This window comes from Hypanus sabinus, chromosome 3, assembly GCF_030144855.1.
Source record: "Hypanus sabinus isolate sHypSab1 chromosome 3, sHypSab1.hap1, whole genome shotgun sequence".
Classification (NCBI taxonomy): domain Eukaryota; kingdom Metazoa; phylum Chordata; class Chondrichthyes; order Myliobatiformes; family Dasyatidae; genus Hypanus; species Hypanus sabinus.
Genome location: NC_082708.1, coordinates 146,812,867 through 146,837,287, shown reverse-complemented (window position 1 = coordinate 146,837,287; position 24,421 = coordinate 146,812,867). Strand labels below are relative to the sequence as shown.

The following is a 24,421-nucleotide window of genomic DNA, read 5'->3' as shown; positions in this document are numbered from 1 at the left end:
CTGCAAGTGTTGAGCAATTTTCCTGATTTATTAGGTTGACACATTTTTATTGCAGGGCTTTGTCCTGATTCAATTTTGTAGTTTTGTAATATTCAGTAATTTTTTTGTAGTATTGTGATTGTACAGATTATTTTAACTTGTGGTAGCATAAGCAGATTTAAGTGAAATCATGATCGAGGGCATTCTATATGTTAATAATAGTAGCATTCTGTGAGAATGGGGCAATGTTGCTGAAGCATAAAAATAGTATAGATTGATCTCTTGGAAGGTTTTACCATAGCAATTCTATTATTGAAGGCCAAACATAACTGAAGATGTTTGGATGCAGGAGCTCCTTTGAAGCATCCTAAGCCCTATGGGTCAGTTATGTTGTCACTGAATTTATTTAATTTACTTTTTTAACCCAAAAAAATTCTATTTATAAATCTATCATTTCAGAAGGATTGTTTATTGAGAGGATCTTGAGCTTATTGAAAGCTGAAGTAGATATAACAATAAAAATACATTGTGGCAACCCACTTTCTGCGCAGGCGAACCGGCTCAAAAATAGCCAGCGCGCGGGGGGGAGACTTTGGTAATGCACCTCTGACGTCATTTCTGCCAGGAGAGGGCGGGCGCTAGGGATTTAAATGCCAGCGCCGCGAAGTTTGAATAAACTAGTCTCGGAACAACTTACCGACTGTGTGTCGTTATTTCAGCGCTGTGTGTAGCACATCGCTACATTGGTGACCCCGACGGTCCAAACGGGATTTGGACCAAAGATGACCGACTCTTCATCTGTTCACGCAGTTTCGCTAAAACTGCCAACTTTCTGGACGTTGCGACCACACGTGTGGTTTAGCCAAGCAGAAGCCCAGTTCCAGATTCGGCAGATATCTTCTGATTCCACACGTTACTACCACGTGGTGCGCGCCCTTGACCAGGAGACGGCCGCCCAGGTTGCGGATTTCATACTGTCACCCCCGGAAGAAGGCAGATATGAAGCATTCAAAGCGCTGCTCATTGGGACCTTTGGCCTCTCATGGCGTGAGCGAGGTGCCCGCCTGCTTCACCTGGATGGTTTGGGAGACAGACTGCCATCAGCATTGATGAACGAGATGCTGTCCCTGGCTGACAGACACAAGCCCTGCCTCATGTTCAAGCAAGCGTTCCTAGAGCGACTGCCCGAGGACATGCATCTGCTGCTGGCCGACGCAGATTTCAGTGACCCCCGGAAGGTGGCGGCCCAGGCAGACATGCTGTGGAAAGCCAAGAGGGAGAGCGTGGCGTCCATCGGTCAGATTACCAGGCCATGCGCCCAACAGCAGACAGGACCAGGCCCGGCAGGGGGGCGCACACAACACAGAGGCAGGAGTGAGGAGGCCAGTGAACAGTGGTGTTTCTACAACCAGCAGTGGGGCACAAAAGCCCGCCGTTGTCGCCTGCCCTGCCAGGGACAGGGCCAGCTGCCGCTAATGCCTTTGGCGGCTGGCCACTAGGACAGCCTCTTGTACGTCTGGGACAAACAGTCGGGACGCCGCTTCTTGATCGACACCGGAGCGGAGATCAGCGTCTTGCCCCCAACGGGGTACAACACCTGCAACAGGGAGCCAGGGCCGCAAATGGCAGCACAATACGGACCTACGGCACCCGCACAGTGCAACTGCAGTTCGGCGCCAGCCGGTTCACATGGGACTTCACGCTGGCCGCAGTGGCCCAACCACTCCTGGGGCGGGGGGGGACTTCTTGCGAGCTCACAGCCTGCTGGTTGACTTGCAAGGGAAAAGACTGGTACATGCCGAGACTTTCCAGACGTTCTCCCTGGGTGAAGCCAAGTTGCCGGCTCCACACCTGGACTCCATCACGCTGTCAGACAATAAATTCACCAGAATCCTGGCGGACTTTCCATTGATTCTGGCACCGCAGTTCATGGCAGCCATGCCCAGACACAGGGTGAAGCTCCACATTCCGACCCAGGGACCACCCCTCCACGCCCGCGCACGAAGGCTCCCCCCCGGAAGAGCTCCGCCTGGCGAAGGAGGAGTTCAAGAGGATGGAGGAATTGGGGATCGTACGGAGGTCCGACAGCCCATGGGCCTCGCCCCCTGCACATGGTGCCCAAAGCAGCCGGGGGTTGGAGACCATGCGGTGACTACCACAGACTGAATGAGGCTACCACTCCATGCCGCACATACAGGACTTTGCAGCAAACCTGCACGGGGCAAGAATCTTTTCCAAAGTAGACCTCGTCCGGGCATACCATCAAATCCCGGTGCACCCTGAAGACATCCCCAAAACAGCACTCATCACCCCGTTAAGCCTGTTTGAGTTCCTCCGAATGCCGCACATACATTCCAGCGGCTAATGGACGCAGTGGGACGCGACCTGGACTTTACGTTCATCTATTTGGACGACATCCTTATAGCCAGCAGTTGTCGTCAGGAGCATCTGTCCCACCTCCGCCAGCTCCACTCCTGCCTGAGTGATTTCGGCCTCACGATCAACCGGGGCAATACCTCTGCCTGCCAAGGTAGATGCGATCTGCCACTTTGCCCGGCCGAACACTGTCAAAGGCCTGCAGGAGTTCGTTGGTATGGTGAACTTCTACCACCGTTTCCTCCCCTCAGCAGCCCGTATCATACACCCTTTGTACACTCTGATGTCAGGTAAAGGCAAGGACATTACTTGGGACGAGGAGGCCGCGGCCACTTTCGTTAAAGCCAAGGAAGCCTTGGCAGATGCCACGATGCTGGTGCATCCCAGGATGGATGTTCCGACCGCCCTCACGGTGGACGCATCAGACACAGCAGTCGGTGGGGTGCTGGAGCAGCTCATCGAGGGGTACTGGCAACCCCTGGCGTTCTTCAGCAAGCACCTACGACCACCTGAACTCAAGTACAGTGCTTTTGACCAGGAGCTGTCGGCACTGTATCTGGCAATCCGGCATTTCAGGTATTTCTTAGAAGGCAGGCCATTCACCACGCTCACGGATCACAAACCATTGACCTTCACGTTCATGAAGGTGTCTGATCCCTGGTCGGCTCGCCAGCAGCGACATCTGTCCTACATCTCCGAGTACACGATGGACATCCAGCATGTCTCGGGAAAGGACTACGTCGTGGCAGACGCACTCCCCAGACCAGCTGTCCAGGCCCTGTCCCTGGGGGTGGACTATGCAGCACTGGCGGAGGCGCAGCAGGCAGATGACGAGATGCCCAGCTACAGGACCGCAGTCACGGGTTTGCAGCTGCAGGACTTTCTCGTAGGCCCAGGTGATAGGAACCTCCTGTGCGACGTGGCTACCGGCCAACCTCGCCACATCGTCCCAGCAGCCTGGAGGCAGCGAGTTTTCAACTCCATACACTGTTTGGCGCACAACCATCCGGCTGGTCTCCAGCAAGTTCGCGTGGCACGGACTTCGCAAGCAGGTCAGTGAATGGGCCAGAACGTGCACGCAGTGCCAAACAGCCAAGGTGCAGCAGCACACTAAAGCCCTGCCGCAGCAGTTCAAACCCACCCATCGGAGGTTCGACCACATTCATGTGGGTATCGTGGGCCCCCTACCAGTGTCCCAAGGAGTGTGGTACCTCCTAACTATGGTAGACCGGTTCACGAGGTGGCCAGAGGCGGTCCCGCTCACCGACACATCTGCCGATCCCTGCGCCCGAGCACTGATTGCAACCTGGGTAGCATGCTTCGGGGTACCGGCCCACATTACCTCCGACAGAGGCGCCCAGTTCACCCCCAGCCTGTGGTCAGCTGTAGCCAGCCTGTTGGGAATGCAGCTGCACCACACAACTGCCTACCTCCCACCGTCACTTGAAGTTGGCTCTCATGGCCCACCTGAGAGGACCTAACTGGGTGGATGAGCTTCCCTGGGTCCTGCTTGGAATTTGTACAGCGCCCAAAGAGGATCTGCGTGCCTCATCGGCCGAGTTGGTGTACGGCGCACCCCTGGCCATCCTGGGAGAGTTCATACCAGCCCCAAGGGGGCAAGAGGAAGAACCCGCAGCAGTCCTGGACAGGCTACGTGAAAGGCTCGTCAACCTGGCCCCTGTACCAACTTCACAGCACGGACGGACCCCGACCCATGTACCCAAAGACCTGCAGAACTGTAAGTTTGTGTTTATACAAAGGGGCGGACACCGGGCACCACTACAGCGGCCGTACGAGGGGCCATTCAAGGTGATCAACAACAACGGGTCCACGTACATTCTGGACATTGGGGGGAGAGACGAGGTTTTAATGGTGGACTGACTCAAACCAGCCCATGTGGACTTGGCGCAGCCGGTCAAGGTTCAGGCACCGGGGCGCAGAGGCAGACCTCCCAAACAGAGGCTGATCCAGACTGTGGACATTGAGGGGTGTATCACCAGTTCTTGGGGGGGGGGGGGGGGTTATGTGGCGACCCACTTTCTGCACAGGCAAACCAGCTCACAAATAGCCAGCAGTGCGGGGGGGGGGGGGGGGGAGACTTTGGTAATGCACCTCTGATGTCATTTCCACCCAGAGAGGGCGGGCGCTAGGGATTTAAATGCCAGTACCATGAAGTTTGAATAAACTAGTCTCGAAACGACTTACCGACTGCGTGTCATTGTTACAGCGCTGTGTGTAGCACATCGCTACATCTTATTTCCCCACTGAGAAGTGGTGTGGTGCTTTGGTTTGCAAAATATGCAATCAATGCCAGTTCAAGGTGCATTTTATTATCAAAGTACATATATGTCACCATATACAACACTGAGATTCATTTTTCTGTGGGCATACTCAGCAAATCTGTAGAATGGTAGCTATAACAGGATCAATAAAAGATCAACCAGAGTGCATAAGACAAACTTTGCTACTGCAAATATAAATAAATAGCAATAACTAAGGAGAAAATTAGATATACAGGTAGTCCCTGAGTTACGAATGTCCGACTTGAGAACAACTTGTACTTAGGAACTGAGGAAGGAGAACGCCATCCGCCATTTTAAGTTGTTGCCATTGACACTGTGTTGAGTGTATAACTTTGTATTTGGCTTAAATTTTCTTAGCAAGATTCACCCTGACTCCGCCCCCCCCCCCCCCCCCCCCCCCCCACCTTTCCATCCGGTTGGTGGCGCAGTTACATCAGCGCCGGGCTCGAGAATGGAGGTTCCTGTGTTTGATCCAGCGACAGGCTGCTTCCGAGCGTGCTCTCCATCCGTGTCAGGTTGACATCGAGCTCGCAACTCAACCTCTTTTTAAATAAATACTGCCACCTCCAGTTTAAATTCCCACGTGGAATATTGTGGAGGATCAAATACCCAAACCCAGCACAGCACCCACTTGTCCCATTTAACCTGTCTCAGTGCGGTGGACTTTAGGACCTGGGGAATTCAGTGTGGTAGTCCTTAGGACCCAACAGAGCTTGGGACCTGATGCCTGCAGTGTTCCTGTTCCATTGACGGGAAGCGATTGCGATTGAAAATAAAGCAGAAATAAAGCATTGGAAAGAGGTGGAACGTCATTGGAAAAGCGTTAGGCTACAGTCGGTCAACAATTGGAACAATTTTAAAGGATAAAGTGAGAATGATGGAGCATATGAAAGGCCCTACCCCATTGAAAGCTACAATTATTACTAAGCAATGCAGTGGCTTAATTATTGGAATACATACGTTTCTTAAATGTTTTATATGCATAGAAAGGTGAAATATATATTGTATACTAAGATAAACGTTTGACTAACTGATGCTAAATAATACCGGATGTACTTGTTCTGACTTGTGTACAAATCCGACTTAAAGACAGACTCAGGAATGGAACTCGTTCGTAACCTGGGGACTACCTGTAGTCTTTTAAGGTGAGATCATTGCTTGAAGGAATATTTCAATGATGGGTCGTGAGTTATCTCCTTCAATTCAAGAGCCTCATGGTTGTGAGGTAGTACTGTTCTTGAATCTGGTGGTTTTTGTACCTTCTATATGATGGCAGGAGTGAGAACATGATGTGGGTGGTGGGGATCTCTGATAATTGATTCTGCTTTCCTCCAGCGGCATTTCATGTAGATGTGCATAATGGTTGAGTGAGCTTTACCCATGATGTACTTGGCCGAGTCCACCACCTTTTTAGGATTTTTCATTCAAAGGCATTGGTGTTCCTATAGCAGGCCGTGATGCAGATAAATGTGTACAGGCACTTAATATAAAGTTATTTGTTCCAACATCATGTAAGTTTCAGTGCTATTGAAAGCTAATATGCGGTTCCCAATATAAAGTGGTCGCATCTGACGATGTCTGTTTGCGTAATCCAAAAGTAAAATACTGAAGATGATGAAAATTTAAAATAATACAAAGACATGGAAGTAAGGTTTTGATTAAAGATCATTAAACCAAAATGTTAACTATGCTATGTCACATGTCCTGTATTTCCAGTATTTTGTTTTTCATTTCAGTTTGATTAACTAATTTTTGTTAATAGTTCTACTTAACATATCTTGTTTTGTTTGTTTGGCAGAAAGCAGACAGAGCAAACAGATTTGACTATCTACTGCAACAGACCGAACTTTTTGCCCATTTTATCCAGCCCGCTGCACAAAAAACACCAACTTCACCTCTAAAGATGAAACCAGGGCGCCCTCGCGTAAAGAAAGATGAAAAGCAGACACTGCTGTCGGTTGGAGAGTAAGATATATTACAGGAAATGATTTTGTCTTGCATTGAAGATGCACATTCTGTGTAGCTCTACTTTGGAAACTTCACGCTTGAAAGGCATAAAGAATTGAGGCTTGATTAGAAGTATTTCTTTCATTTTTCAACTTTTTAGTACATTAGATCTTCACAATATATCAGGCTGGGATGAAAGAATAGAGAAATGTCATGTTAAGATAGGACATAAATGGAATGCTCAATAGGTTGACAGCTAGTTAAAAGTTCGGTGTAATTCAACTTTAAATTGTGGTTTCATAATGCAACTGATGGATTGAGGAACATTGGTTTTTATCAAGCACTCTGAATAGATTATAATCGGGAACTAGAGTACCACTTAAAAGTTACTTTCAAATTAACAAGCAGAATAACATCTGTCTTAAAGGAAAAAAAATAGTCTGGGAGACAAAAATCTGTTTACGTGCAGCCTTCCCACTAGAATGGGACACCACTGACCTTTGAGAAGATAGGCTGTGAGTTTCACAGTTGAAAGCCATTGGAAATTGGCAAGAAATCACTTCCATTGATTCTTTTCCAAAAATACAAAAGTGTACTATAAGGCCTTTAGTATTTTACCTTGACATTAACAAAATAAGCTTGCATTTATTAAAAGCACCTTTACTTTTGAAACTCCTACATGAAGAACTCTTGATTATTGTGGATCTGAAACTCTTGCCCCAATGTACTCTTCCCCTATTGACACAGTCATTCTACTAACTTGGTTTTCTATAAAGTAGGGTTTATTTGGAGCACAGCTATTGTGATATAGCGGAGCTACGTATGTTGATTTTAATGTCAATATTATAGGAATTATAGGGGTGTCAATATAAACCACTGAAGTTAGTGTACTTGTGCAAACATTCAGCATCAATAAGTGCTAAAATAAAGCAAATTGAGCAATGGTTATTACGTCAATAGAGTTGGTTTGTACTCTATTGTGATGTGCGGTTACCCAAGTTTTGTGGGAGGTGTGTTGCCATTAAGATTTAGTGTGAGTTTCCTAAAATTATATTGGGTGTTAATTACTGAGGACAGCTTTGTATTTTGAACGTGAGGGATGAACTAATTGAGGTGTTCATACAGTACTGTGCAAAAGTTTTGGTATATATTTATTGCACTTGTACTGCTGCAAAAAGAAACACATTTCACGACATGTGAGTGATAAGCCTGATTCTGATGTGGGTCTCTGTTGTGGACTTAGAGTGGAAAGGGGGCAAGGATAGTGGAATCATGTTTAGTAAAAGGGGAAGGGAGAGAGTGGAAAGCAACAAAGAGAAATTCTGTCATGATCAATAAACCAATTGTTTGGAATCAAATTACCTTACCTGGTGTATCAAGGCTGTGGCGTTTGCACCCACGCCACTCCTGCCTCTGGTTCTCCTCTGCCACCCCTTCCAAGGCAACTTTCCCCTTGCCATTGCCAGCATCATTTGCTCCCGCCAGATTTACAAACTCACTGTAGTCCACTTTCACAAATATATATGCTTACAACTTTTGCACAGTATTATAATTCTTAATTGACACTGTGAGGAAAAGGAGAAAAAAGTATTTGCTCGGGTTATTGAGCAATCCAAAACAAAAGGCCATGGTAAAATTTTGGTCTGGTCAATTTGAGAATAAAAATCCATCTTCATGTAAGGGGTACAAGAGTAACAAACATTTTCTGAACTGATCAAAGGATTTTTTCGATGTGTATATGTCAAAAAACGACACCCTTTTGTGATTAAAGGGAGCTAAACTAAGATCCGATTAACAGTGTAATCTGGCAGTTTTTAAAGTTTGAATTGTACAGTATTCACTGGTGTTCAGTGTCTTTTTTAATCATCTAAATATCTGAGAAATATAATTTCTTTCTGATCTATATTGATTATTTCATTTCTAATTTAGTTAAGTGTTTCAGAATATTGGCAGCCAAATCATTATAAAGATCATTTCTAGCTGTTTTTATTTATATTGACTATACTGTTATATCCTTTAGTCTTGATTGGGTTTGGAAAAAACAAGTATTTGTATAACAGCAATTTAAAAATTGTTTAGATTTCAAATTGCCCTTAGTTTCCATTTCCATAGTGCTCCAAAGATCTGTCAAATTTGGCTACAACCTTAATATAAACATCCTCCACTCTTGGATGTGATGTGTAATATTGGCTATTTTACATGACAGTAGACTTGAAGGATTTGAAATTGGCTGTATCAGCATCTCACTAAAAACATTAGAATGGAGTAGTGACTCATTGCACAAAACCATTCACTTTTGATTCTTAGTTATCGGCATCGTCGTACGGAGCAGGAAGAAGATGAAGAACTCCTGTCAGAAAATAGCAAGACAACCAATGTCTGCACAAGGTTTGAAGAATCCCCATCATGTATGTAAAGCCATTTTATTCATTGATCCATACATTTGTTAACATAGTTGTGTTTTCATTACTTCCAGTTGCTTTTACATTTATATTTTTGTTCTGTTATTTGATTTGCAAAATTAGTTTTTATTCAAAGTAGGCCAAATTGAACCGTTGGAGCACATAAATTGTTCCTCCCTTTGCACATATTGTCGTTCTGTCAAGGACATCTCTTGTGGATATCAACAAGTCATGTTGAGGCCACTGAATTATACCAGAATGTTGTCACTTTGACATCTTTACATTTTATTTTGAACTAGGAACATCAATAGTCATTGTCAACATTGAGCACTGAGGCTTTCAGCATGTAGCTCAAAGATTACCCTATTGTTATTGCGAAGTAATGCTTCACAAACCAGCCCTTTACTCTGACTTCAGTGCCACATTTTGCTCAGACTTGTTCTCGAGGATATCAGTGTTTAAATTGCTCCAGTATATTTTTCATGGAGCCATAGCTTCTAGCAAATGGGTGGAATCATCATATTAGTACGGGGCTACATCTAGAAATATTAATGAATGTGAACAGGGAATATTTAATTATGTTCTTGAGGGTCCTGTGATCAGTTCATTTATAATCCTGCCCATGCTAAGTGCCCTTTCCGGATGATGTTATTGAAATTCTGATAGCCATTTCTATGATAATATTATGGCTAACAAAAAACTCTTGCTCTTCCCCAGCACACCCCCCCCCCCCCACATCACTGTAGTTTTCTCACTTTCGTACTTGTCCTGATGAAGTTTATATTCTGCATCTATCTGTGTCCATTTATTTGGCTTTATGTTTAGCATTTAATTTGGATTGTGATGCGGTAATGTTAGTCTGGCATTGTAAAACACCATTTTAGCTTTGGAGTCCTTGTTTAAATGCCTGCTTTCTTTATTCAATCAGTAAAGTCGTAGCATCAAGAGATAATACTGAAACATTTTGCATTTTGCTGTCTTGGCTAAATAATTCTTGGTCATGAGAATGCTTTCGTATCCATCTAAACTGTATTTTGGGTATTTTTTTAATGGCTGGTGTTGCTAACTGTTTGGAATCTCTTCTACAGATATAAAAGGGGGTAAGCTGCGGGATTACCAGATCCGTGGACTGAACTGGCTCATTTCTTTATATGAAAATGGCATAAATGGTATCCTAGCAGATGAAATGGTATGTATCTATGTTAATTGTGGATGCTAGAAATGTTAATTGTGGATATTAACGGTGAAAAGCTTATTGAATTTAAGATGTGGGGTGGTGTTAAGTATTGTTTACATCATTGGACTGAAAATTCTGAGGCCTATTATACTGATCATTCAGATAGGATTTCAAGTCTAGTGATAATGAGACAGTTTTACTTTGTTCACATAAGTATGAAAGTGACTGACACAACCAAGCTGTAAATATAAAGATAAATACATCTGGGTTACTAATGTTCAATTAGGGAAAGGAAATTTTTAGTCTTTACACAACATGACTGACATGTTTCTCCATACCTGCAGCAATGATGAAGTGATTATTAAATAACTTTGCAAGCTGTTGGGTCTTTCCAAACTGGTTCTATAAAGTGGATTAAGCTTGCAACAGGATTAGCTGCCCATTTTTTATTTCAGTAGTGAATTTAAAGACAAACAGGCTTGATCCTGTCAGTTCTAAAGTCTTTAACATTTGGGAAATATTGCCAAAACTGCATGATCTGTACCTTAGACTAGTTGAGGTGCAATTACTGTATTTCTTACTGAATTACCTTTTAGAATAAAATATTATTTCTGCACTGAAGGTCCCTTAAAAATCTGAGGAAACTACTTCACTTATCTATGGATGTTTGGAAGAGATTGTCTTAAAATTCAGTACTAAATTTTAGTGTCTGAAAGCATGTGGATAATTGGTGTTTGGAACTCCCTCCAAAAAGTTGATGAAGTTAGGTTTATTCAGGATTTTGCTGCAATAGAACTTTGTATTGAGCAATAACGAGCCATGGCATGGATATGATATTAAAAGCCATTTAAGCCATGATTTAAACAAACAGGCTCTAGTCTAAGGCTGTATGAAAATAACTACATCTGGTTTACCAAACTGGCTTCGCGTATATTTTTGGAAATTTGTCATGTTATTCCCAACCAAAGGCTAGTGAGATATTTAATTGTACTTAATTTAACAGGGTCTTGGGAAGACTTTACAAACTATTGCTCTTCTTGGATACATGAAACATTACAGAAGCATTCCTGGACCTCACATGGTTTTAGTCCCTAAATCTACACTCCACAACTGGATGCTTGAATTCAAGAGATGGATTCCAACTCTTCGAGCCATTTGTCTAATTGGTGACAAGGAACAGCGGGTAAGATTGTATTATGCGCTAATGGATAAACCAGCAAATGTCTGTAGAGCTTGGTTGGTAGATTACCCAGAAGTCCTGATTTGATCAATGCAGGGTTAGCTGAACCGATCTGCAGAAGCACAGTTAACCCATTATAAATAAGGATAAAGAACTTCATCCTTTTTATTAGCCGACCGTGACATCTGCTAGTACTTTTGTGTTTATAAAAAAAAAAGTGTCGTGCTTGATTTGTTCATAGTGCATCATTAGCTTGAACTGATTTACAATAATTTTCTAAATTTTTATTCAATTAAATTTAACTACATTAAGTTCTGTCTTGGTATAGCTCTGTCGAGTAAGAGAAAATTGAGTGATTGATTAAAGAAACAACTTCTTGCTTTGTCAGGCTGCTTTCATCCGAGATGTCTTGCTACCTGGAGAGTGGGATGTCTGTGTAACATCATATGAAATGTTGATCAGGGAGAAATCAGTTTTCAAAAAGTTTAATTGGAGGTATCTTGTCATAGATGAAGCCCACAGAATCAAAAATGAAAAATCCAAGGTAAGTTTATTTTTTCTCCACTCTGTCCATCATGTCCACCCATTCCAGTAACCTAAACATAATGGTAATGTTTTTTGGTAAGCAGTTACTGAAAAGTGCATTAAGCTGATGCAAGCTTGTTTCACATTGGACAGTTGATCACACTGCTGCCATAACATGTAGCAAAAATACACAGAGAGAAACACATTGTTTATTCCAAGTATGAGTGCTTTTTCCAAGCAAAGTACTTCTTATTGGAAAGACAATGGCTAAATTGTATCTGAAGCATGAAATCTAAAGGATAACAAGAAAAAAAAAGTGGGGTGAATAAATGTAGCTGTACTAAGGAGAATGTGATGATGAAGGAATGAAAAACTACAAGATTGAACATTTGAGGGAGAAAATGAAGGATAATGAAACGTTCTGTGATGGACACAAAAGACAGATGCTGTAATCTGGAGCAACAAAGAATCTCCTGGAAGAACTCAGCAGATAGAGCTGCATCTGTAGGGAGAAAAGAGTTCAGTTGTAGCCTTGATTCCAAGCACTGGTGAAAATGCAGTTATCGTTGATAGAATGATTAAAAAAGAATTGTTTCAAAGTCAACCTTCCATTATCCATCCACTGTCAGAGCATTAATTGTATTAAAAATATTGAATCATTTTATCATTCGTTGTAGGTAGATTTTATAGCAATTGGTGCTTTGGTCTGAGATAGTCTAATGCAAGTGTTTTAACTTGCACCAATTGCAACAAACTAGCCCCAAGTTTTAGAGGTCATTTAAACACATTATTCATTCCTAATTTCTAGAATTCATGGGGGGGGGGGAGGAGTCTTTGGATTTTAAATTTGAAATCAGTTCTATTTTCTTTTTTTGTTCAGCCTAAGATATATCCCATCTGGTACGCATGATTTATCAACTAGCCTTTCTGATACTATCTTTCCAATATTTGTCCTATCCAATATCTTGATTACATTTTCCATGATAGTCCAGCAGCAATATCTTTCTAATTAGATGTCCTATTTGATCCCTCTTTTGTTTTTATTGCATGATTACTGCTTCCATGCTGTTTATAAATTCCCTTTTCGTTATTTCCTTTTTGTGTTTGAGCCTTGTTTCTTGAGCTTCCTACAATGAGCTAATTTCTCACGTGTTGTTGTTCTCTTCCCCCCCCCCCACACACTCAAATACCTGCCTCCTCCCCACCTTTTCTCATTTTTTTAATCCATGTTTTTGGTTTTCTAGGGTGATCTGACTTTAATTTCCTTTCTCCTTTATGAATCAATTCTGTAAAGCATTTATTCTGCAACGTATGGTGTCAATCATGCATTAAAAACATAGTGAAATCATGTTGTAACCATTTGAATTCACTCTGGATCTAACTATTATATTACTGAATGTGATTTTTTTAATGTCTTAAGCCAGTTTGTTTTTTGATGTTTTTGATATATTATTGCAGCTATCTGAAATAGTTAGAGAATTCAAGACCACAAATCGATTATTACTCACTGGTACGCCACTCCAGAACAATTTGCATGAACTCTGGGCATTGCTCAACTTCCTTCTTCCTGATGTTTTCAATTCTTCTGCTGTAAGTACTTAAAGGAAAACTTTCATTGAGATTAAGTGAAGCTTTCTGTGGTTGAGGTTTAATACACATCCATATCAATGGTGCTTGGTTGTAAAGCCTGTATTTTAAGATTGCAAGCACAGCACTGTTCCATGAAATTACACGTAGATAAGAGCTTGGAAGGGAGGTTATTTGTTCCATTGAATCCTTGCTAGTTCATTGTAAAAGCATTTCAGCAAATCACAGTACCCAGCTCTTACTAAGTACAGCTTTTTTAAAATACTTTTATGGTTCTCTTCTACATACTGTGACTGACTGTTTTTATTAATCACTTGGCAATCCAGATTTTAACTGCGCAAAATAGCTACACATTTCTAATACTCTTTATTAACAAGTACATTGATTCTGTATGCCCACCTTGTCCCTCTTCATGTTTATTCATAATACAATTTGAACAATTCTGCCTCCTTGTACAACAATTGAAAATTACATTCAAGACATGCTTGTGGCGATGTGTCCTATTTAAAAACTTGCTTAAACTTTTCACTTATGTATTGTTAACTATCCCGATATGGATGAAAATAATAACCCACATAAACACTACCTGTGGTTTTGCATGTCAGCCACACCTTGAATTTGTATGTTATTCTAATGAGATGTAATGCTGAAAGTACTTTAATGAGAAGCTGCAAAACAAAGTTTCACATTCAGATATGCAGCATCATACAGCATATTTTAAGAAAGGTGTGAATGGAGGATTTAGAAAGCAAAATATTGCTTTAATAAATAAATGATTTACTGTGTGATATAGGATATCAATTATTACAGCTAGTAGCAAATGTGGCCAAACATTAGATTTGGAAGAGCAAAATTATCTTCTTTTTTTTTAGGACTTTGATTCATGGTTTGATACAAATAACTGTTTTGGAGATCAGAAGCTAGTTGAACGGTTGCATATGGTAAGTGATTCATTTTAAATGACAGTGATACTAACTTATAGGTATGTAGATGTTATTATGATTTACCTTAATTTGAAGGAACATTCTTGCCTTTTTTAGAAAAAAATCACCTTAAACTAATTCTAAATAATTTTGGAGTAATGTATCATATCTTATGATGACTTAAATTTTGATGATTTAATATACCTAGATGTTTGTTTTATAGGTGACAAATATGTTTATAAATTAATTTTAATTATATTTTATAAGTTAGTCCTGGACTACTCATGGACACAGACGATAATTCGCCCATTATATATGTTAGCTTGAACATTGTGTGGTAGCTCTATTAATTATCTAGAATTATCCTTGGGTGTAGTAAAGTGCTCCCTTGTTGCTTAAACCAGTCTAACTTGCAACCCCTCCCTAAATGATAAGAACTTAAGAGAATGAGTAATAATTAAGATGTTCTTGCCTCCCTTTGCACATAACAAGATGCAGACTATTTCTGGGTAAAATAAACTTAGCACAAGATGATATAAACAGTACTGTTGAAATTAGCATTAATGCATTTGACCGTTGTTTCTTTTGTGGAACATTAGATGAGACAGTAGGGAGATGAAATTCTATAGTAGGGGTGGTGAACCTTTTTGAGAGCACGTGCCCAAATTGGCAATAACCTTAATAAAAGTTCTCATGTGCCATGATAATTTTGAGCAGAGATTATCATTGATTAATGAATTAGTAACCATGATCATGGGCTTTTTTTTTAGGAAAGAGGATGAATAATGTTGCTTATTTGCTGTATTCATTAGTTTTACTTTTAAAAGTTTAGTGGAGACTAAAAAATGAAGCATTTTATAAAACCTATTCAAAAATTATTAGTATTAATTTTCTAAAGACAATTGGAGATAACATAATTTCTACATAGTATTGTTATTGTACATCATGTATAACCTACCAAAGGGAGCCACAACGACAGGGTCTCTGGCACTGAGTCTGACACAATGGCTCAGAAGGGAAGAGTACAGAGGAGGAATACAGTGGTAATAGGAGATTCCATAGTTAGAGGGATCGATAGGAGAGTTTATGGACTCAATAGAGAGATCAAGATGGTTTGTTGCCTCCTCGGTGCCAGGGTCAGGGATATCTTGGATCATGTCCACAAAATTCAAAAGGGGAATGGTGAGCAGCCGGATGTCTTGGTGAATATTGGTACCAATGAAATAGGCCAGAAAAAAGAGGAGGTCCTAAAGAGAGAATTTAGAAGAGCTAGGTAGAAAGCTGAGATGCAGGACCTGTAGGGTAACAATCTCTGGATTGCTGCCTGTGTCACACCCGAGTAGGATGGGATCCAGAGTGATAGGGCTAAGAATAGGAAATTTGTTTTACAAGCAGAGGGAGTGAGACTGTTGGAAAGGACAGAAAGATGATTCTGCAAAATTGCAGTCAGTAGGATGGGTTGCAGTGTAAAAGGGGGACAAAATTGAAAAGAGTGACAAATACAGGACTGAAGGTGTTATATTTGAATGCATGCAGTGTACAAAATAGCTGACAACCTTGTAACACTGTTAGAGATTGGCGGGTATGAAGTGGGTATCATGGAGTCATGGCTGAAAGACGATTGTAGTTAGGAGCTTAATATCCAAGGATACACAACCTATTGCAAGGGCAGACAGGTGGAGGAGTAGTGGTTCTTGCAAAAATGAAACCAAATCTTTAGAAAGATGTGACACAGGGTCGGAAGATGTAGGATCATCGTGGGTAGAGTTAAGACACTGTAAGTGTAAGAAAAGCCTGTTGAGAGTTATTTGCCAGGATGTTACAATAGTCATGCAGGGTTTCAATATGCAGATAGATTGGATCCAGTTGATACTTGATCCCAAGGGAGTGAATTTATGAAATGCCTTCAAGATGGTTTTTCGGAGCAGCTTGTACTTGACTCCAGTAGGGGATCAGCAATTGTGAAATGGGTGTTGCCTAATGAACCAGATATGATTTGGGAACTTAAGGTAAAGGAACCCTTGGGAAACAGTGATCATAATATGATATAATTCACCTTGCAACTTGAGAAGGAGAAGCTAAAATCAGATGCACAACAGTGGAGTAAAGAGAAACGCAGAGGCATGTGAAAGGAACTGACCAAAGTTGATTTGAAGGGGACACTAGCAGGGATGACAGCAGAGCAGCAATGGTTGGAGTTTCTGGGAGAAAGTTGGAAGACACAAGATAGATGCATTCCAAAGCAGAGGAAGTATTCTATCAGAAGGATGAGGAAACCGTAGCTTCCAAGGGAAGTCAAAGCCAACATAAAAGCAAAAGAGAGGGCATATAATAGACCAAAATTGAGTGGGAAGTTAGAGGATTGGGAGATGTTTAAAAGCGACAGAAGGCTACTTAAAAAAACTTAAGGGGGAAAAGATAAAATAAGGTAAGCTAGCCAATACTATCAAATATGACACCAAAGGTTTTTTCTGATATATAAAGAGTAAAAGAGAAATGTGAGTAGATATTGGGCTGCTGAAAAATGTCTCTTGAGAGATAATAATGGGGGACAAGGAATGGCAGATGAACTGAATAAATATTTTGCAACAGCCTTCATGGTGGAAGACATTAATAGTATGCTGGAAGTTTAAGAGTGTCAGGGTTTTACTAGGGAGATGATGCTTGGAAAACTTGAAGGTCTAAAGGTAGATGGTCCTGATGGACTTCACCCAGGGTTCTAAAAGAGGTAGCTGAAGAGATTGCTGAGATATTAGTAATGATTTTTCAAGAATCAATAGGTTCTGTCATTGTTCCAGAGGACTAGAAAATTGCAAATATCACTCCATTCTTCAAGAAGGGAGATAAGCAAAAGAGAGGAAATAATAGGCCAGTTAGTCTGATCTCAGTGGTTGCAGTTGATTGTTAGGGATGTCGTTTTGGGAAACTTGGAGGCACCTGACAAAATAGGCCAAAGGCAGCATGGTTTCCTTAAGGAAAAATCTTGCCTGACAAATCTGCTGAAATTCTTTGAAGAAATAAGAAGCAGGATGGTCAAAGGAGAATCTTGGATTTTCAGAAGACCTTTGACAAGGTGCCACACATGAGGCTGCTAATCAAGATAAAGCCCAGGGTATTACAGAAAAGTTGTTAGCACGGATAGACCATTGACTGAATGGCAGGAGGCAAAGAATGGGAATTAAGGAATCTTATAGTCTCTAGAAGTGTATGGTCAAGCACTTTGGTAAATCCATAGATTATTTTCTGACGGAGAAAATTTAAAAATCGAGGTACAAAGGAATTTGGGAGTCCTCGTGTAGGAGTTCCTAAAGGTTAATTGCACGTTGAGTCTGTGGTGAGGAAGGCAAATGCAAGATGGTTAATAGTTTCAAGAAGGGAATCCAGAGTTTCAGAATCTCATTGTTGGGACTTCTATAGTTTGATGCAGTTACTGACAAATCCCCTTCATTATTTTCTAGTTTCAGCCTTTAAGTCAGCAAATTCTCTCTCCAAATTCATCTGCTTTGTAAATCAGTCAGTTGTATTAAGAAATTATCGAAATCAATCCACTACAACATTTTGAAATTTAGTTTGTCTAATGTTATTTGCTTGATTTATGAATTTTGCAGTTTCCTTTTATGATTGGAATTTAGTTTATTTTTAAAGAAAATTGTTCAATAGTTGAACCAGTGATACTCAAAAATTGCACTGGAAAGCTCTGGAAGTCTGTCATTTCAGGAATTTGAATATCTGTCATGTGTTTACTTAGGTTTGGGAAATATTTAAAACTGCAATTTTCGGCTTCACGCTTAAATACATCCAGTTTGTTTTCAAAGGCTTTTATATTATCAAGCATAACATCAGTGCTTTGCCAGATCCCTGTAATTTGGTGTTCAAATGTGAAGAGATATCTACAAATCCACACAACGTCATATAATTCTTGATAAGTACATTTTCAACAAAAACAGAAATTTTTCATCTAAACACTCAACAAATCATTTAAGGACAAGTACATGAGTAGCTGTGTGCATCAAATTCACCTTGCTTTGTAAACTAAAAGTTTTTTGAAACACACCTAGAAATAAAATTAAATACTTTGGTTATAATTTTTGTTACTTCCTTATGGCCAGCTTTTGCACAAAACCTCTTTGTGTACTATAGAATGTACATATAGAATATAGAATATCAGTGGATGCTCAAAATTTTTAGCAAATAGTTTGACAAAACCTGCCTCTTTACCAGTCCTGTTGCCCGCACCATCTGTTGTCACAGAAAGAATTTTTGAAAGGTTAACTTGTCATTTATCCTCACATTTGTCTATGTGGCACCCTGCCAGCGTGAGACATTTCCTGTGAAAACATCTCACTGCTGTTGGGTGTAAAATATCATTCATTGCTTCATTTGGCAGTTAATATGAACATTTTTTTAATCATGAGTGAGGTTTAAACAATCCAGAACAGCATTGCATACTATTGCCATCTTGGATATGTGTGCCAGTAATTTGCCACCTGTAACTTGAATAATTCCAGAGATAATATGTTGTAGATCTCCAATATTTATTTTTGTCCTTTTGGCCATTGATCCCCAGTGTCAGCAATGTGGCCTATCAGGCGTGTCCATGGGTTGTCTTGAATTCCAATTATGAATTAGATACTCAGGAAGTGTTTGGGCACTGCCACACTTCTGGTGGAACTGTTGTTAATTATGGAGGAGGGAAATTTCTGAGCTTCAAATTCCAAAACACTTGTTTGGTATTATGGGGTAAACTAAATGGGTATTTTGATTGTTGTTTTTTCTTTAACTTTTTTTCTCATTGCCTTTTTTTCACTTGCTGAAGTAGGGCTAAATTTGTTCACACTATAAGTCTGACTCTGGTCACAGTCTGATGTCTATATCCTTTCTGTCCCCCTTGATAACATTCTGATTGTCCATTGATCCATCAAGTCCACATCTTACTGTCTATAAAGTGCCATTATTGCCTCAGTTATGTTCTAATGTTCTTTTTCCAACCACTTTGCACCAGTATAATAAACTGGAACCTGAATCCCACCTGTACCAAATTCAAGACTATTAATCCTGGTTGGGAAACAACATTTGCAACTTGTTCTCTAGTTATAGTGGTCCCTTATTTAATCTCCTGAGATCTCCATCCTTTTGTTTGTTCCTCGCTGTGCCTTTTCAACCAAACTCTGAATTCTCTTTAATTCTGCCTCTGACCAGAATTTTTGTAATGTTTAATATTTCTTTTCATGATGTAGTACTTTTAATATGATCTTTTCATGATTAAGTACTTTTGAAGTATGAGAAAAGACACTGAAGATTCTCTGTGCTCTACTTAATATAAAAACTAGGTTGGGGGTCTGGGTTTGTTCTGTTGAAGAAAACTCATAAATTCTCACAAATGTATCATTCTAATTATACTCAAACTAATTCCGACTAATTGGCATTGTCTATGGGCGCCATTGCGAATTTCCTCTGCTTTAGAGGCTGTGATCTTGCAAAAGAATAGATTGCACCTAACGTGAAATATTTTTGACCTGAATTTTGACCTGTATGTGGGTGTGTCCATTTGACTGAATTCTTAGCCTATATCTACAGAAGTACTTGAATCCTTGGCATGGTAAAATATATCTTTTCTAATGTTTATATATAGCATTTGTAATTGCTTTCTTTTACTTGCCTCCATTGGCACCATCTGTGTGTAAAGAGTATGTATTCTAACCTGAATTAGGTATTACGACCCTTTCTTCTCCGACGTATTAAGGCTGAGGTAGAGAAGAGTCTACCACCAAAAAAAGAAGTCAAAATGTATGTAGGCCTCAGCAAAATGCAACGGGAATGGTGAGTATACAACCTACAAGTAATGACATATTGCATAATGAAGTGTGGTATAATTTTGCACAATTTATTTTGCTTTAGTCACAGTCATACAAGGCAGAAACAGACCACTTGGCCCACCATGCTTATCTGCACTCATTCTAATTTCTAATATTCTGCTCGCTACCTTCTCTTCCTTTGTGATTTAAGTATTCATTTACATACAGTGCAAATGTCACCACCTCAGACCATTCCAGATTCTAGCCACACTGCTTGGTGGTGGGAGTGTGGGAATGGAACATTTTTCCTTCGATATCCTCTAAACCTCTTTCCTTTAACTTTTATTGACTTATTTTTATTATTATGTATTAGAATGCCACATAACAACAAGTTAAGATAAACCCGATTCTGAGTTTCATGACATATGATGGTGATAGTAAGCCTGGTTCTGATTCTTGATTTTTATTAAACTGTGCTGCCTGGTTTCGTTTGTGGGAGAGAATGTTTCTCACCACTACTTTTTGTTCCTCTCATTTTCTATACTGATCCCCTTTCAGCCTCCTCCACTCAAACAAAAATACTGTCAGTCTCCCCATTCTCTCCTTCATAACTGAAACAGTATCTTGTGTTCTCCAGGATGCTTGTATTCATCCTATAGTATAGTGTGACAACCAGAACTGCACACACTACTCTAGCTGTGGCGTAACCAATGTTCTGTATAGTTGTATCACAACTTTCCTGCCCTTGTTTTTATGCCAGTGCTAAAGGAGGCAAGAATCTTGTTTTTTTTCTTCACTTTATCTATGAAGAACCTTGCAGAACCTTGGGTTTGTACGCCAATAATCCTCTTCCCCTTTATTGTCCTGGATCCTATCATTCATTGTGTATATTGTAGTTGAATAGTTCTGCCAAAACTGTTGCTTCACACTCATTGGGATTAAATTTTATCTTGTTCCTGCTCATCTTTGTAACTCGTCAGTGTTGTCCTAAAAAATAAGGTGATCCTATTATGAAGATCATTTTCATACCACATACAAATTTACTGGCCAGACTTGACACTCACATTGATTCACTTGTGCGTATAATATTAAGCAGTGAGGATCTCAAGACCAATACCTGCATACATCACTAGTCTCAGGCCTCCAATCAGAAAACAGCTTTCTACGATTTCTCACTCCTTCCCCCCCCCCAATTACTAAGCCATCTTGTAATCCAATTTGCCCTTAATCCCAAGAGCTCTTAACTTTTTGGATGAGTCTCCTCTCTGGGACCTTGTCAAAGCCCTTGTTGAAGTCCAAGTATGCTTCTTCAACCACATTATCTTCAATACATTTCATTATATCTTTGAAAATTTTAATCAAGTTGGTCAGACAGGACTCCCTTCCCCCACCTATAATAAAATCCTGTTGACTTTCCTTGATCATTATCTAATGTTCCACATGTAAATTAATCCTGTCACTTAGAATTATGACAGCAAACATTATAACCGGTGATGTTAAACACACAAAATGCTGAAGGAGCTCAGCAGGTCAGACAACATCTATGAAATGAATAAGCCATCATCCTTTTGCTTGCTTATAATTAGTGGGCTTATTCCTGCTGCTCATACGGAATAAAAGTACCACATCTGCTGTCCATGCATTATCCAGTGCCTTAGCTGTGGCATCGTGTCTGAGCCCCAACAACCTCCTTCCTAAAGCTTTCATTTAGCCCTTATCCAAGTATTCTGGCTCCAACCACAGATTGCCCCTCTATTGCTCAATGATTTACACTTTTTCCTGGGCCCCACTCACTTTCATATTTTTGGAAAGGTGTTGGCCCTGGACAGTCACTATTTCACTTTTGAATGACTCCCGCTTGACAGTTGTAGGCTTTCCTGTAGGGAACTCTTCCAGTCGAATATTGTCAGATCTTGTCTTGCCAGTTTTGAAATCTATCTTAAAGTTACTGTCTTCAAAATGTATTCCCACTGATATGCCAACCACTTGGAGCTATGTTCCCTTAGATGAGGCCAAATACTGCCCCTCTTCAAGTAAAATTAGCTCAATTTTGCAAGCTTCATTGTAGTCATGGAAAAGGACAATGATGGGCTTCTGAATTTGAGACAGATACACTTCAAAACTGACAAAACAAGATATGACAATGCTTAACTGGGAGAGCTCCCTATGTGCACTGTCAATATTCCATCCCTTCAAGTATTTCACACCAAAACATTGAGAACATTTGAGGACTGAGTGAACCCAGTGTACTCGGGAATAAAATTATGATTCCATACTGTCCCCTTTCTTTGATCTGTATATTGTTTGTATTTGACTAGTCACTTGATTGATTTCTCTAGGTAGTACCCCTGTTTTTAAATGCGTGGATTTGGACCTTTCCCAGAGTAAAGTCATAATTTCAGTTTTTTAAACATAACTCCATTAAAGTTGCAGGTACTGAGCTTAGCTTCAAAGTTCAAAGTAATTTCTTTTTATTGAAGTACATATACGTCACCATATATAACCCTGGGATTTGTTTTCTTGAGGGCATATACCGTAAATTCCGGACTATAAGCCGCTACTTTTTTCCCACGCTTTGAACACTGCGGCCTACACTACAGTGCGGCTAATGCATGTTTGTTTTTCATGCCGCCAAAAACATTTTGCCTCGTAACAGTAGACCAATAAAATTGATGAGTAGTTCACAGAGGTCCAATGAAATTGTACGATAAATCAAGCGCACTTTCACAATTAAATTATTGTAAATCAGTCATTTGTACTCACCCCCATCAACATGGAAAACACTCGAAGAAAAGCATATGATGCAGCTTTTAAGTTAAAGGCGATCAATCTGGCGGTTGAAGAAGGAAATCGAGCTGCTGCACATAATCTTGGCATAAATGAATCGATGGTGAGACGGTGGAGACACCAGCGTGAAGAACTGAGTCAATGCAAAAAGACGACAAAAGCTTTCAGAGGTAATCATAGCAGATGGCCCGAACTTGAAAACTTTCTTGAAGACTGGGTTAACACACAGAGAGCAGGCGGCCGCAGTGTTTCCACTGTGCAGATCAGACTGAAGGCTAAAGCAATCGCCACCAAAATGAAAATCGAAGATTTTAGAGGTGGGCCATCGTGGTGTTTTAGATTTATGAGATGAAAAGGCCTGTCCGTCAGGGTACGCACGACTCTGTGTCAGCAGCTCCCTCCCGACCACGTGGAAAAGCTTGCGAACTTCCGCACATTCACTCAAACAAAGATAGCGGAGAATTCCATCGGGCCAGATGATATCATAAATATGGATGAAGTACCTTTGACGTTTGACCTGCCTCTCACTCGGACTGTTAATAAAAAAGGTGACTCGTCCATCACACTGAAAACAAGTGGCCATGAGAGAACGCATTTTACTTGTGTTCTGAGCTCTACAGCATCCGGACTAAAGCTTCCACTGATGGTGATTTTTAAGCAGCTGACAATGAAAGTTCAGTGAAAGCTGCCATCAAGAGTACAAACTCAATTCCAGCTGTGATTCCTGGAGGCACCACGAAGTATTTGCAACCACTGGACATCAGCGTGAACCGGGCATTTAAAGTGGCGCTGCGCGTTGAGTGGGAGGCTTGGATGACGAGCGGCGAGAAATCCTTTACCAAAACAAGACGCATGCGAAGAGCATCTTTAACTCAAGTCTGCCAGTGGATCCTAAATGCGTGGAGCCGTGTCACAACATCCACCATCACCAACGGGTTTCGAAAGGCTGGACTGCTGCGTGATGAAGAGGACCGCGTTCGCTCAAGTGAGAGCGACAACGAAGAGACTGAAGTGAGTGACGAGATCCTGAGGTTGTTCAATTCGGACACTGAAGGACTTTGATGGTTTTAGTGCACAGGAGGAAGATGAAGAAGGCGATCAATAACTTTTCCTGGTAGGCTGCAGTATATATATTTTTTTTACCAGTTGTTAGGAGATATTGGAATGTTGTTCGTGCACTGTTCAGTAAAAAAGTATACGCAACGTAATTTGTGTGTTACCGATACGTATGTATATTTAAAAGTAGCTGTGTTACAGGCACTGTTCGAAAAAAAGCATTTGCAATATGTATTTGTTTATGTTACCATACGGATTTAATTAAAAGTTAAAAAATCCTCACGTGTAATATCTTTCTGTGTAAATATCTCATATTACAACGTGGGACACCTGCGGCTTAAAATCTGGTGCGACCTGTACAAGTACAAAATTGATTTTCTTTCT

The 24,421-nt window shown here is 40.8% G+C and overlaps 1 protein-coding gene across 1 annotated transcript in view; it reads left to right on the top strand.

Annotated features, from left to right (window-relative positions):
• LOC132391755 (SWI/SNF-related matrix-associated actin-dependent regulator of chromatin subfamily A member 5) overlaps window positions 1-24,421 on the top strand; it is a 54,122-nt gene that overhangs the window by 10,333 nt on the left and 19,368 nt on the right. The window contains exons 3-10 of the mRNA XM_059965332.1: window positions 6,457-6,623; window positions 8,913-9,013; window positions 10,096-10,196; window positions 11,188-11,367; window positions 11,753-11,908; window positions 13,348-13,479; window positions 14,349-14,417; window positions 20,110-20,219. Coding sequence (XP_059821315.1) covers window positions 6,457-6,623; window positions 8,913-9,013; window positions 10,096-10,196; window positions 11,188-11,367; window positions 11,753-11,908; window positions 13,348-13,479; window positions 14,349-14,417; window positions 20,110-20,219 — 1,016 coding nt within the window. The remainder of the gene's footprint in view (window positions 1-6,456; window positions 6,624-8,912; window positions 9,014-10,095; window positions 10,197-11,187; window positions 11,368-11,752; window positions 11,909-13,347; window positions 13,480-14,348; window positions 14,418-20,109; window positions 20,220-24,421) is intronic.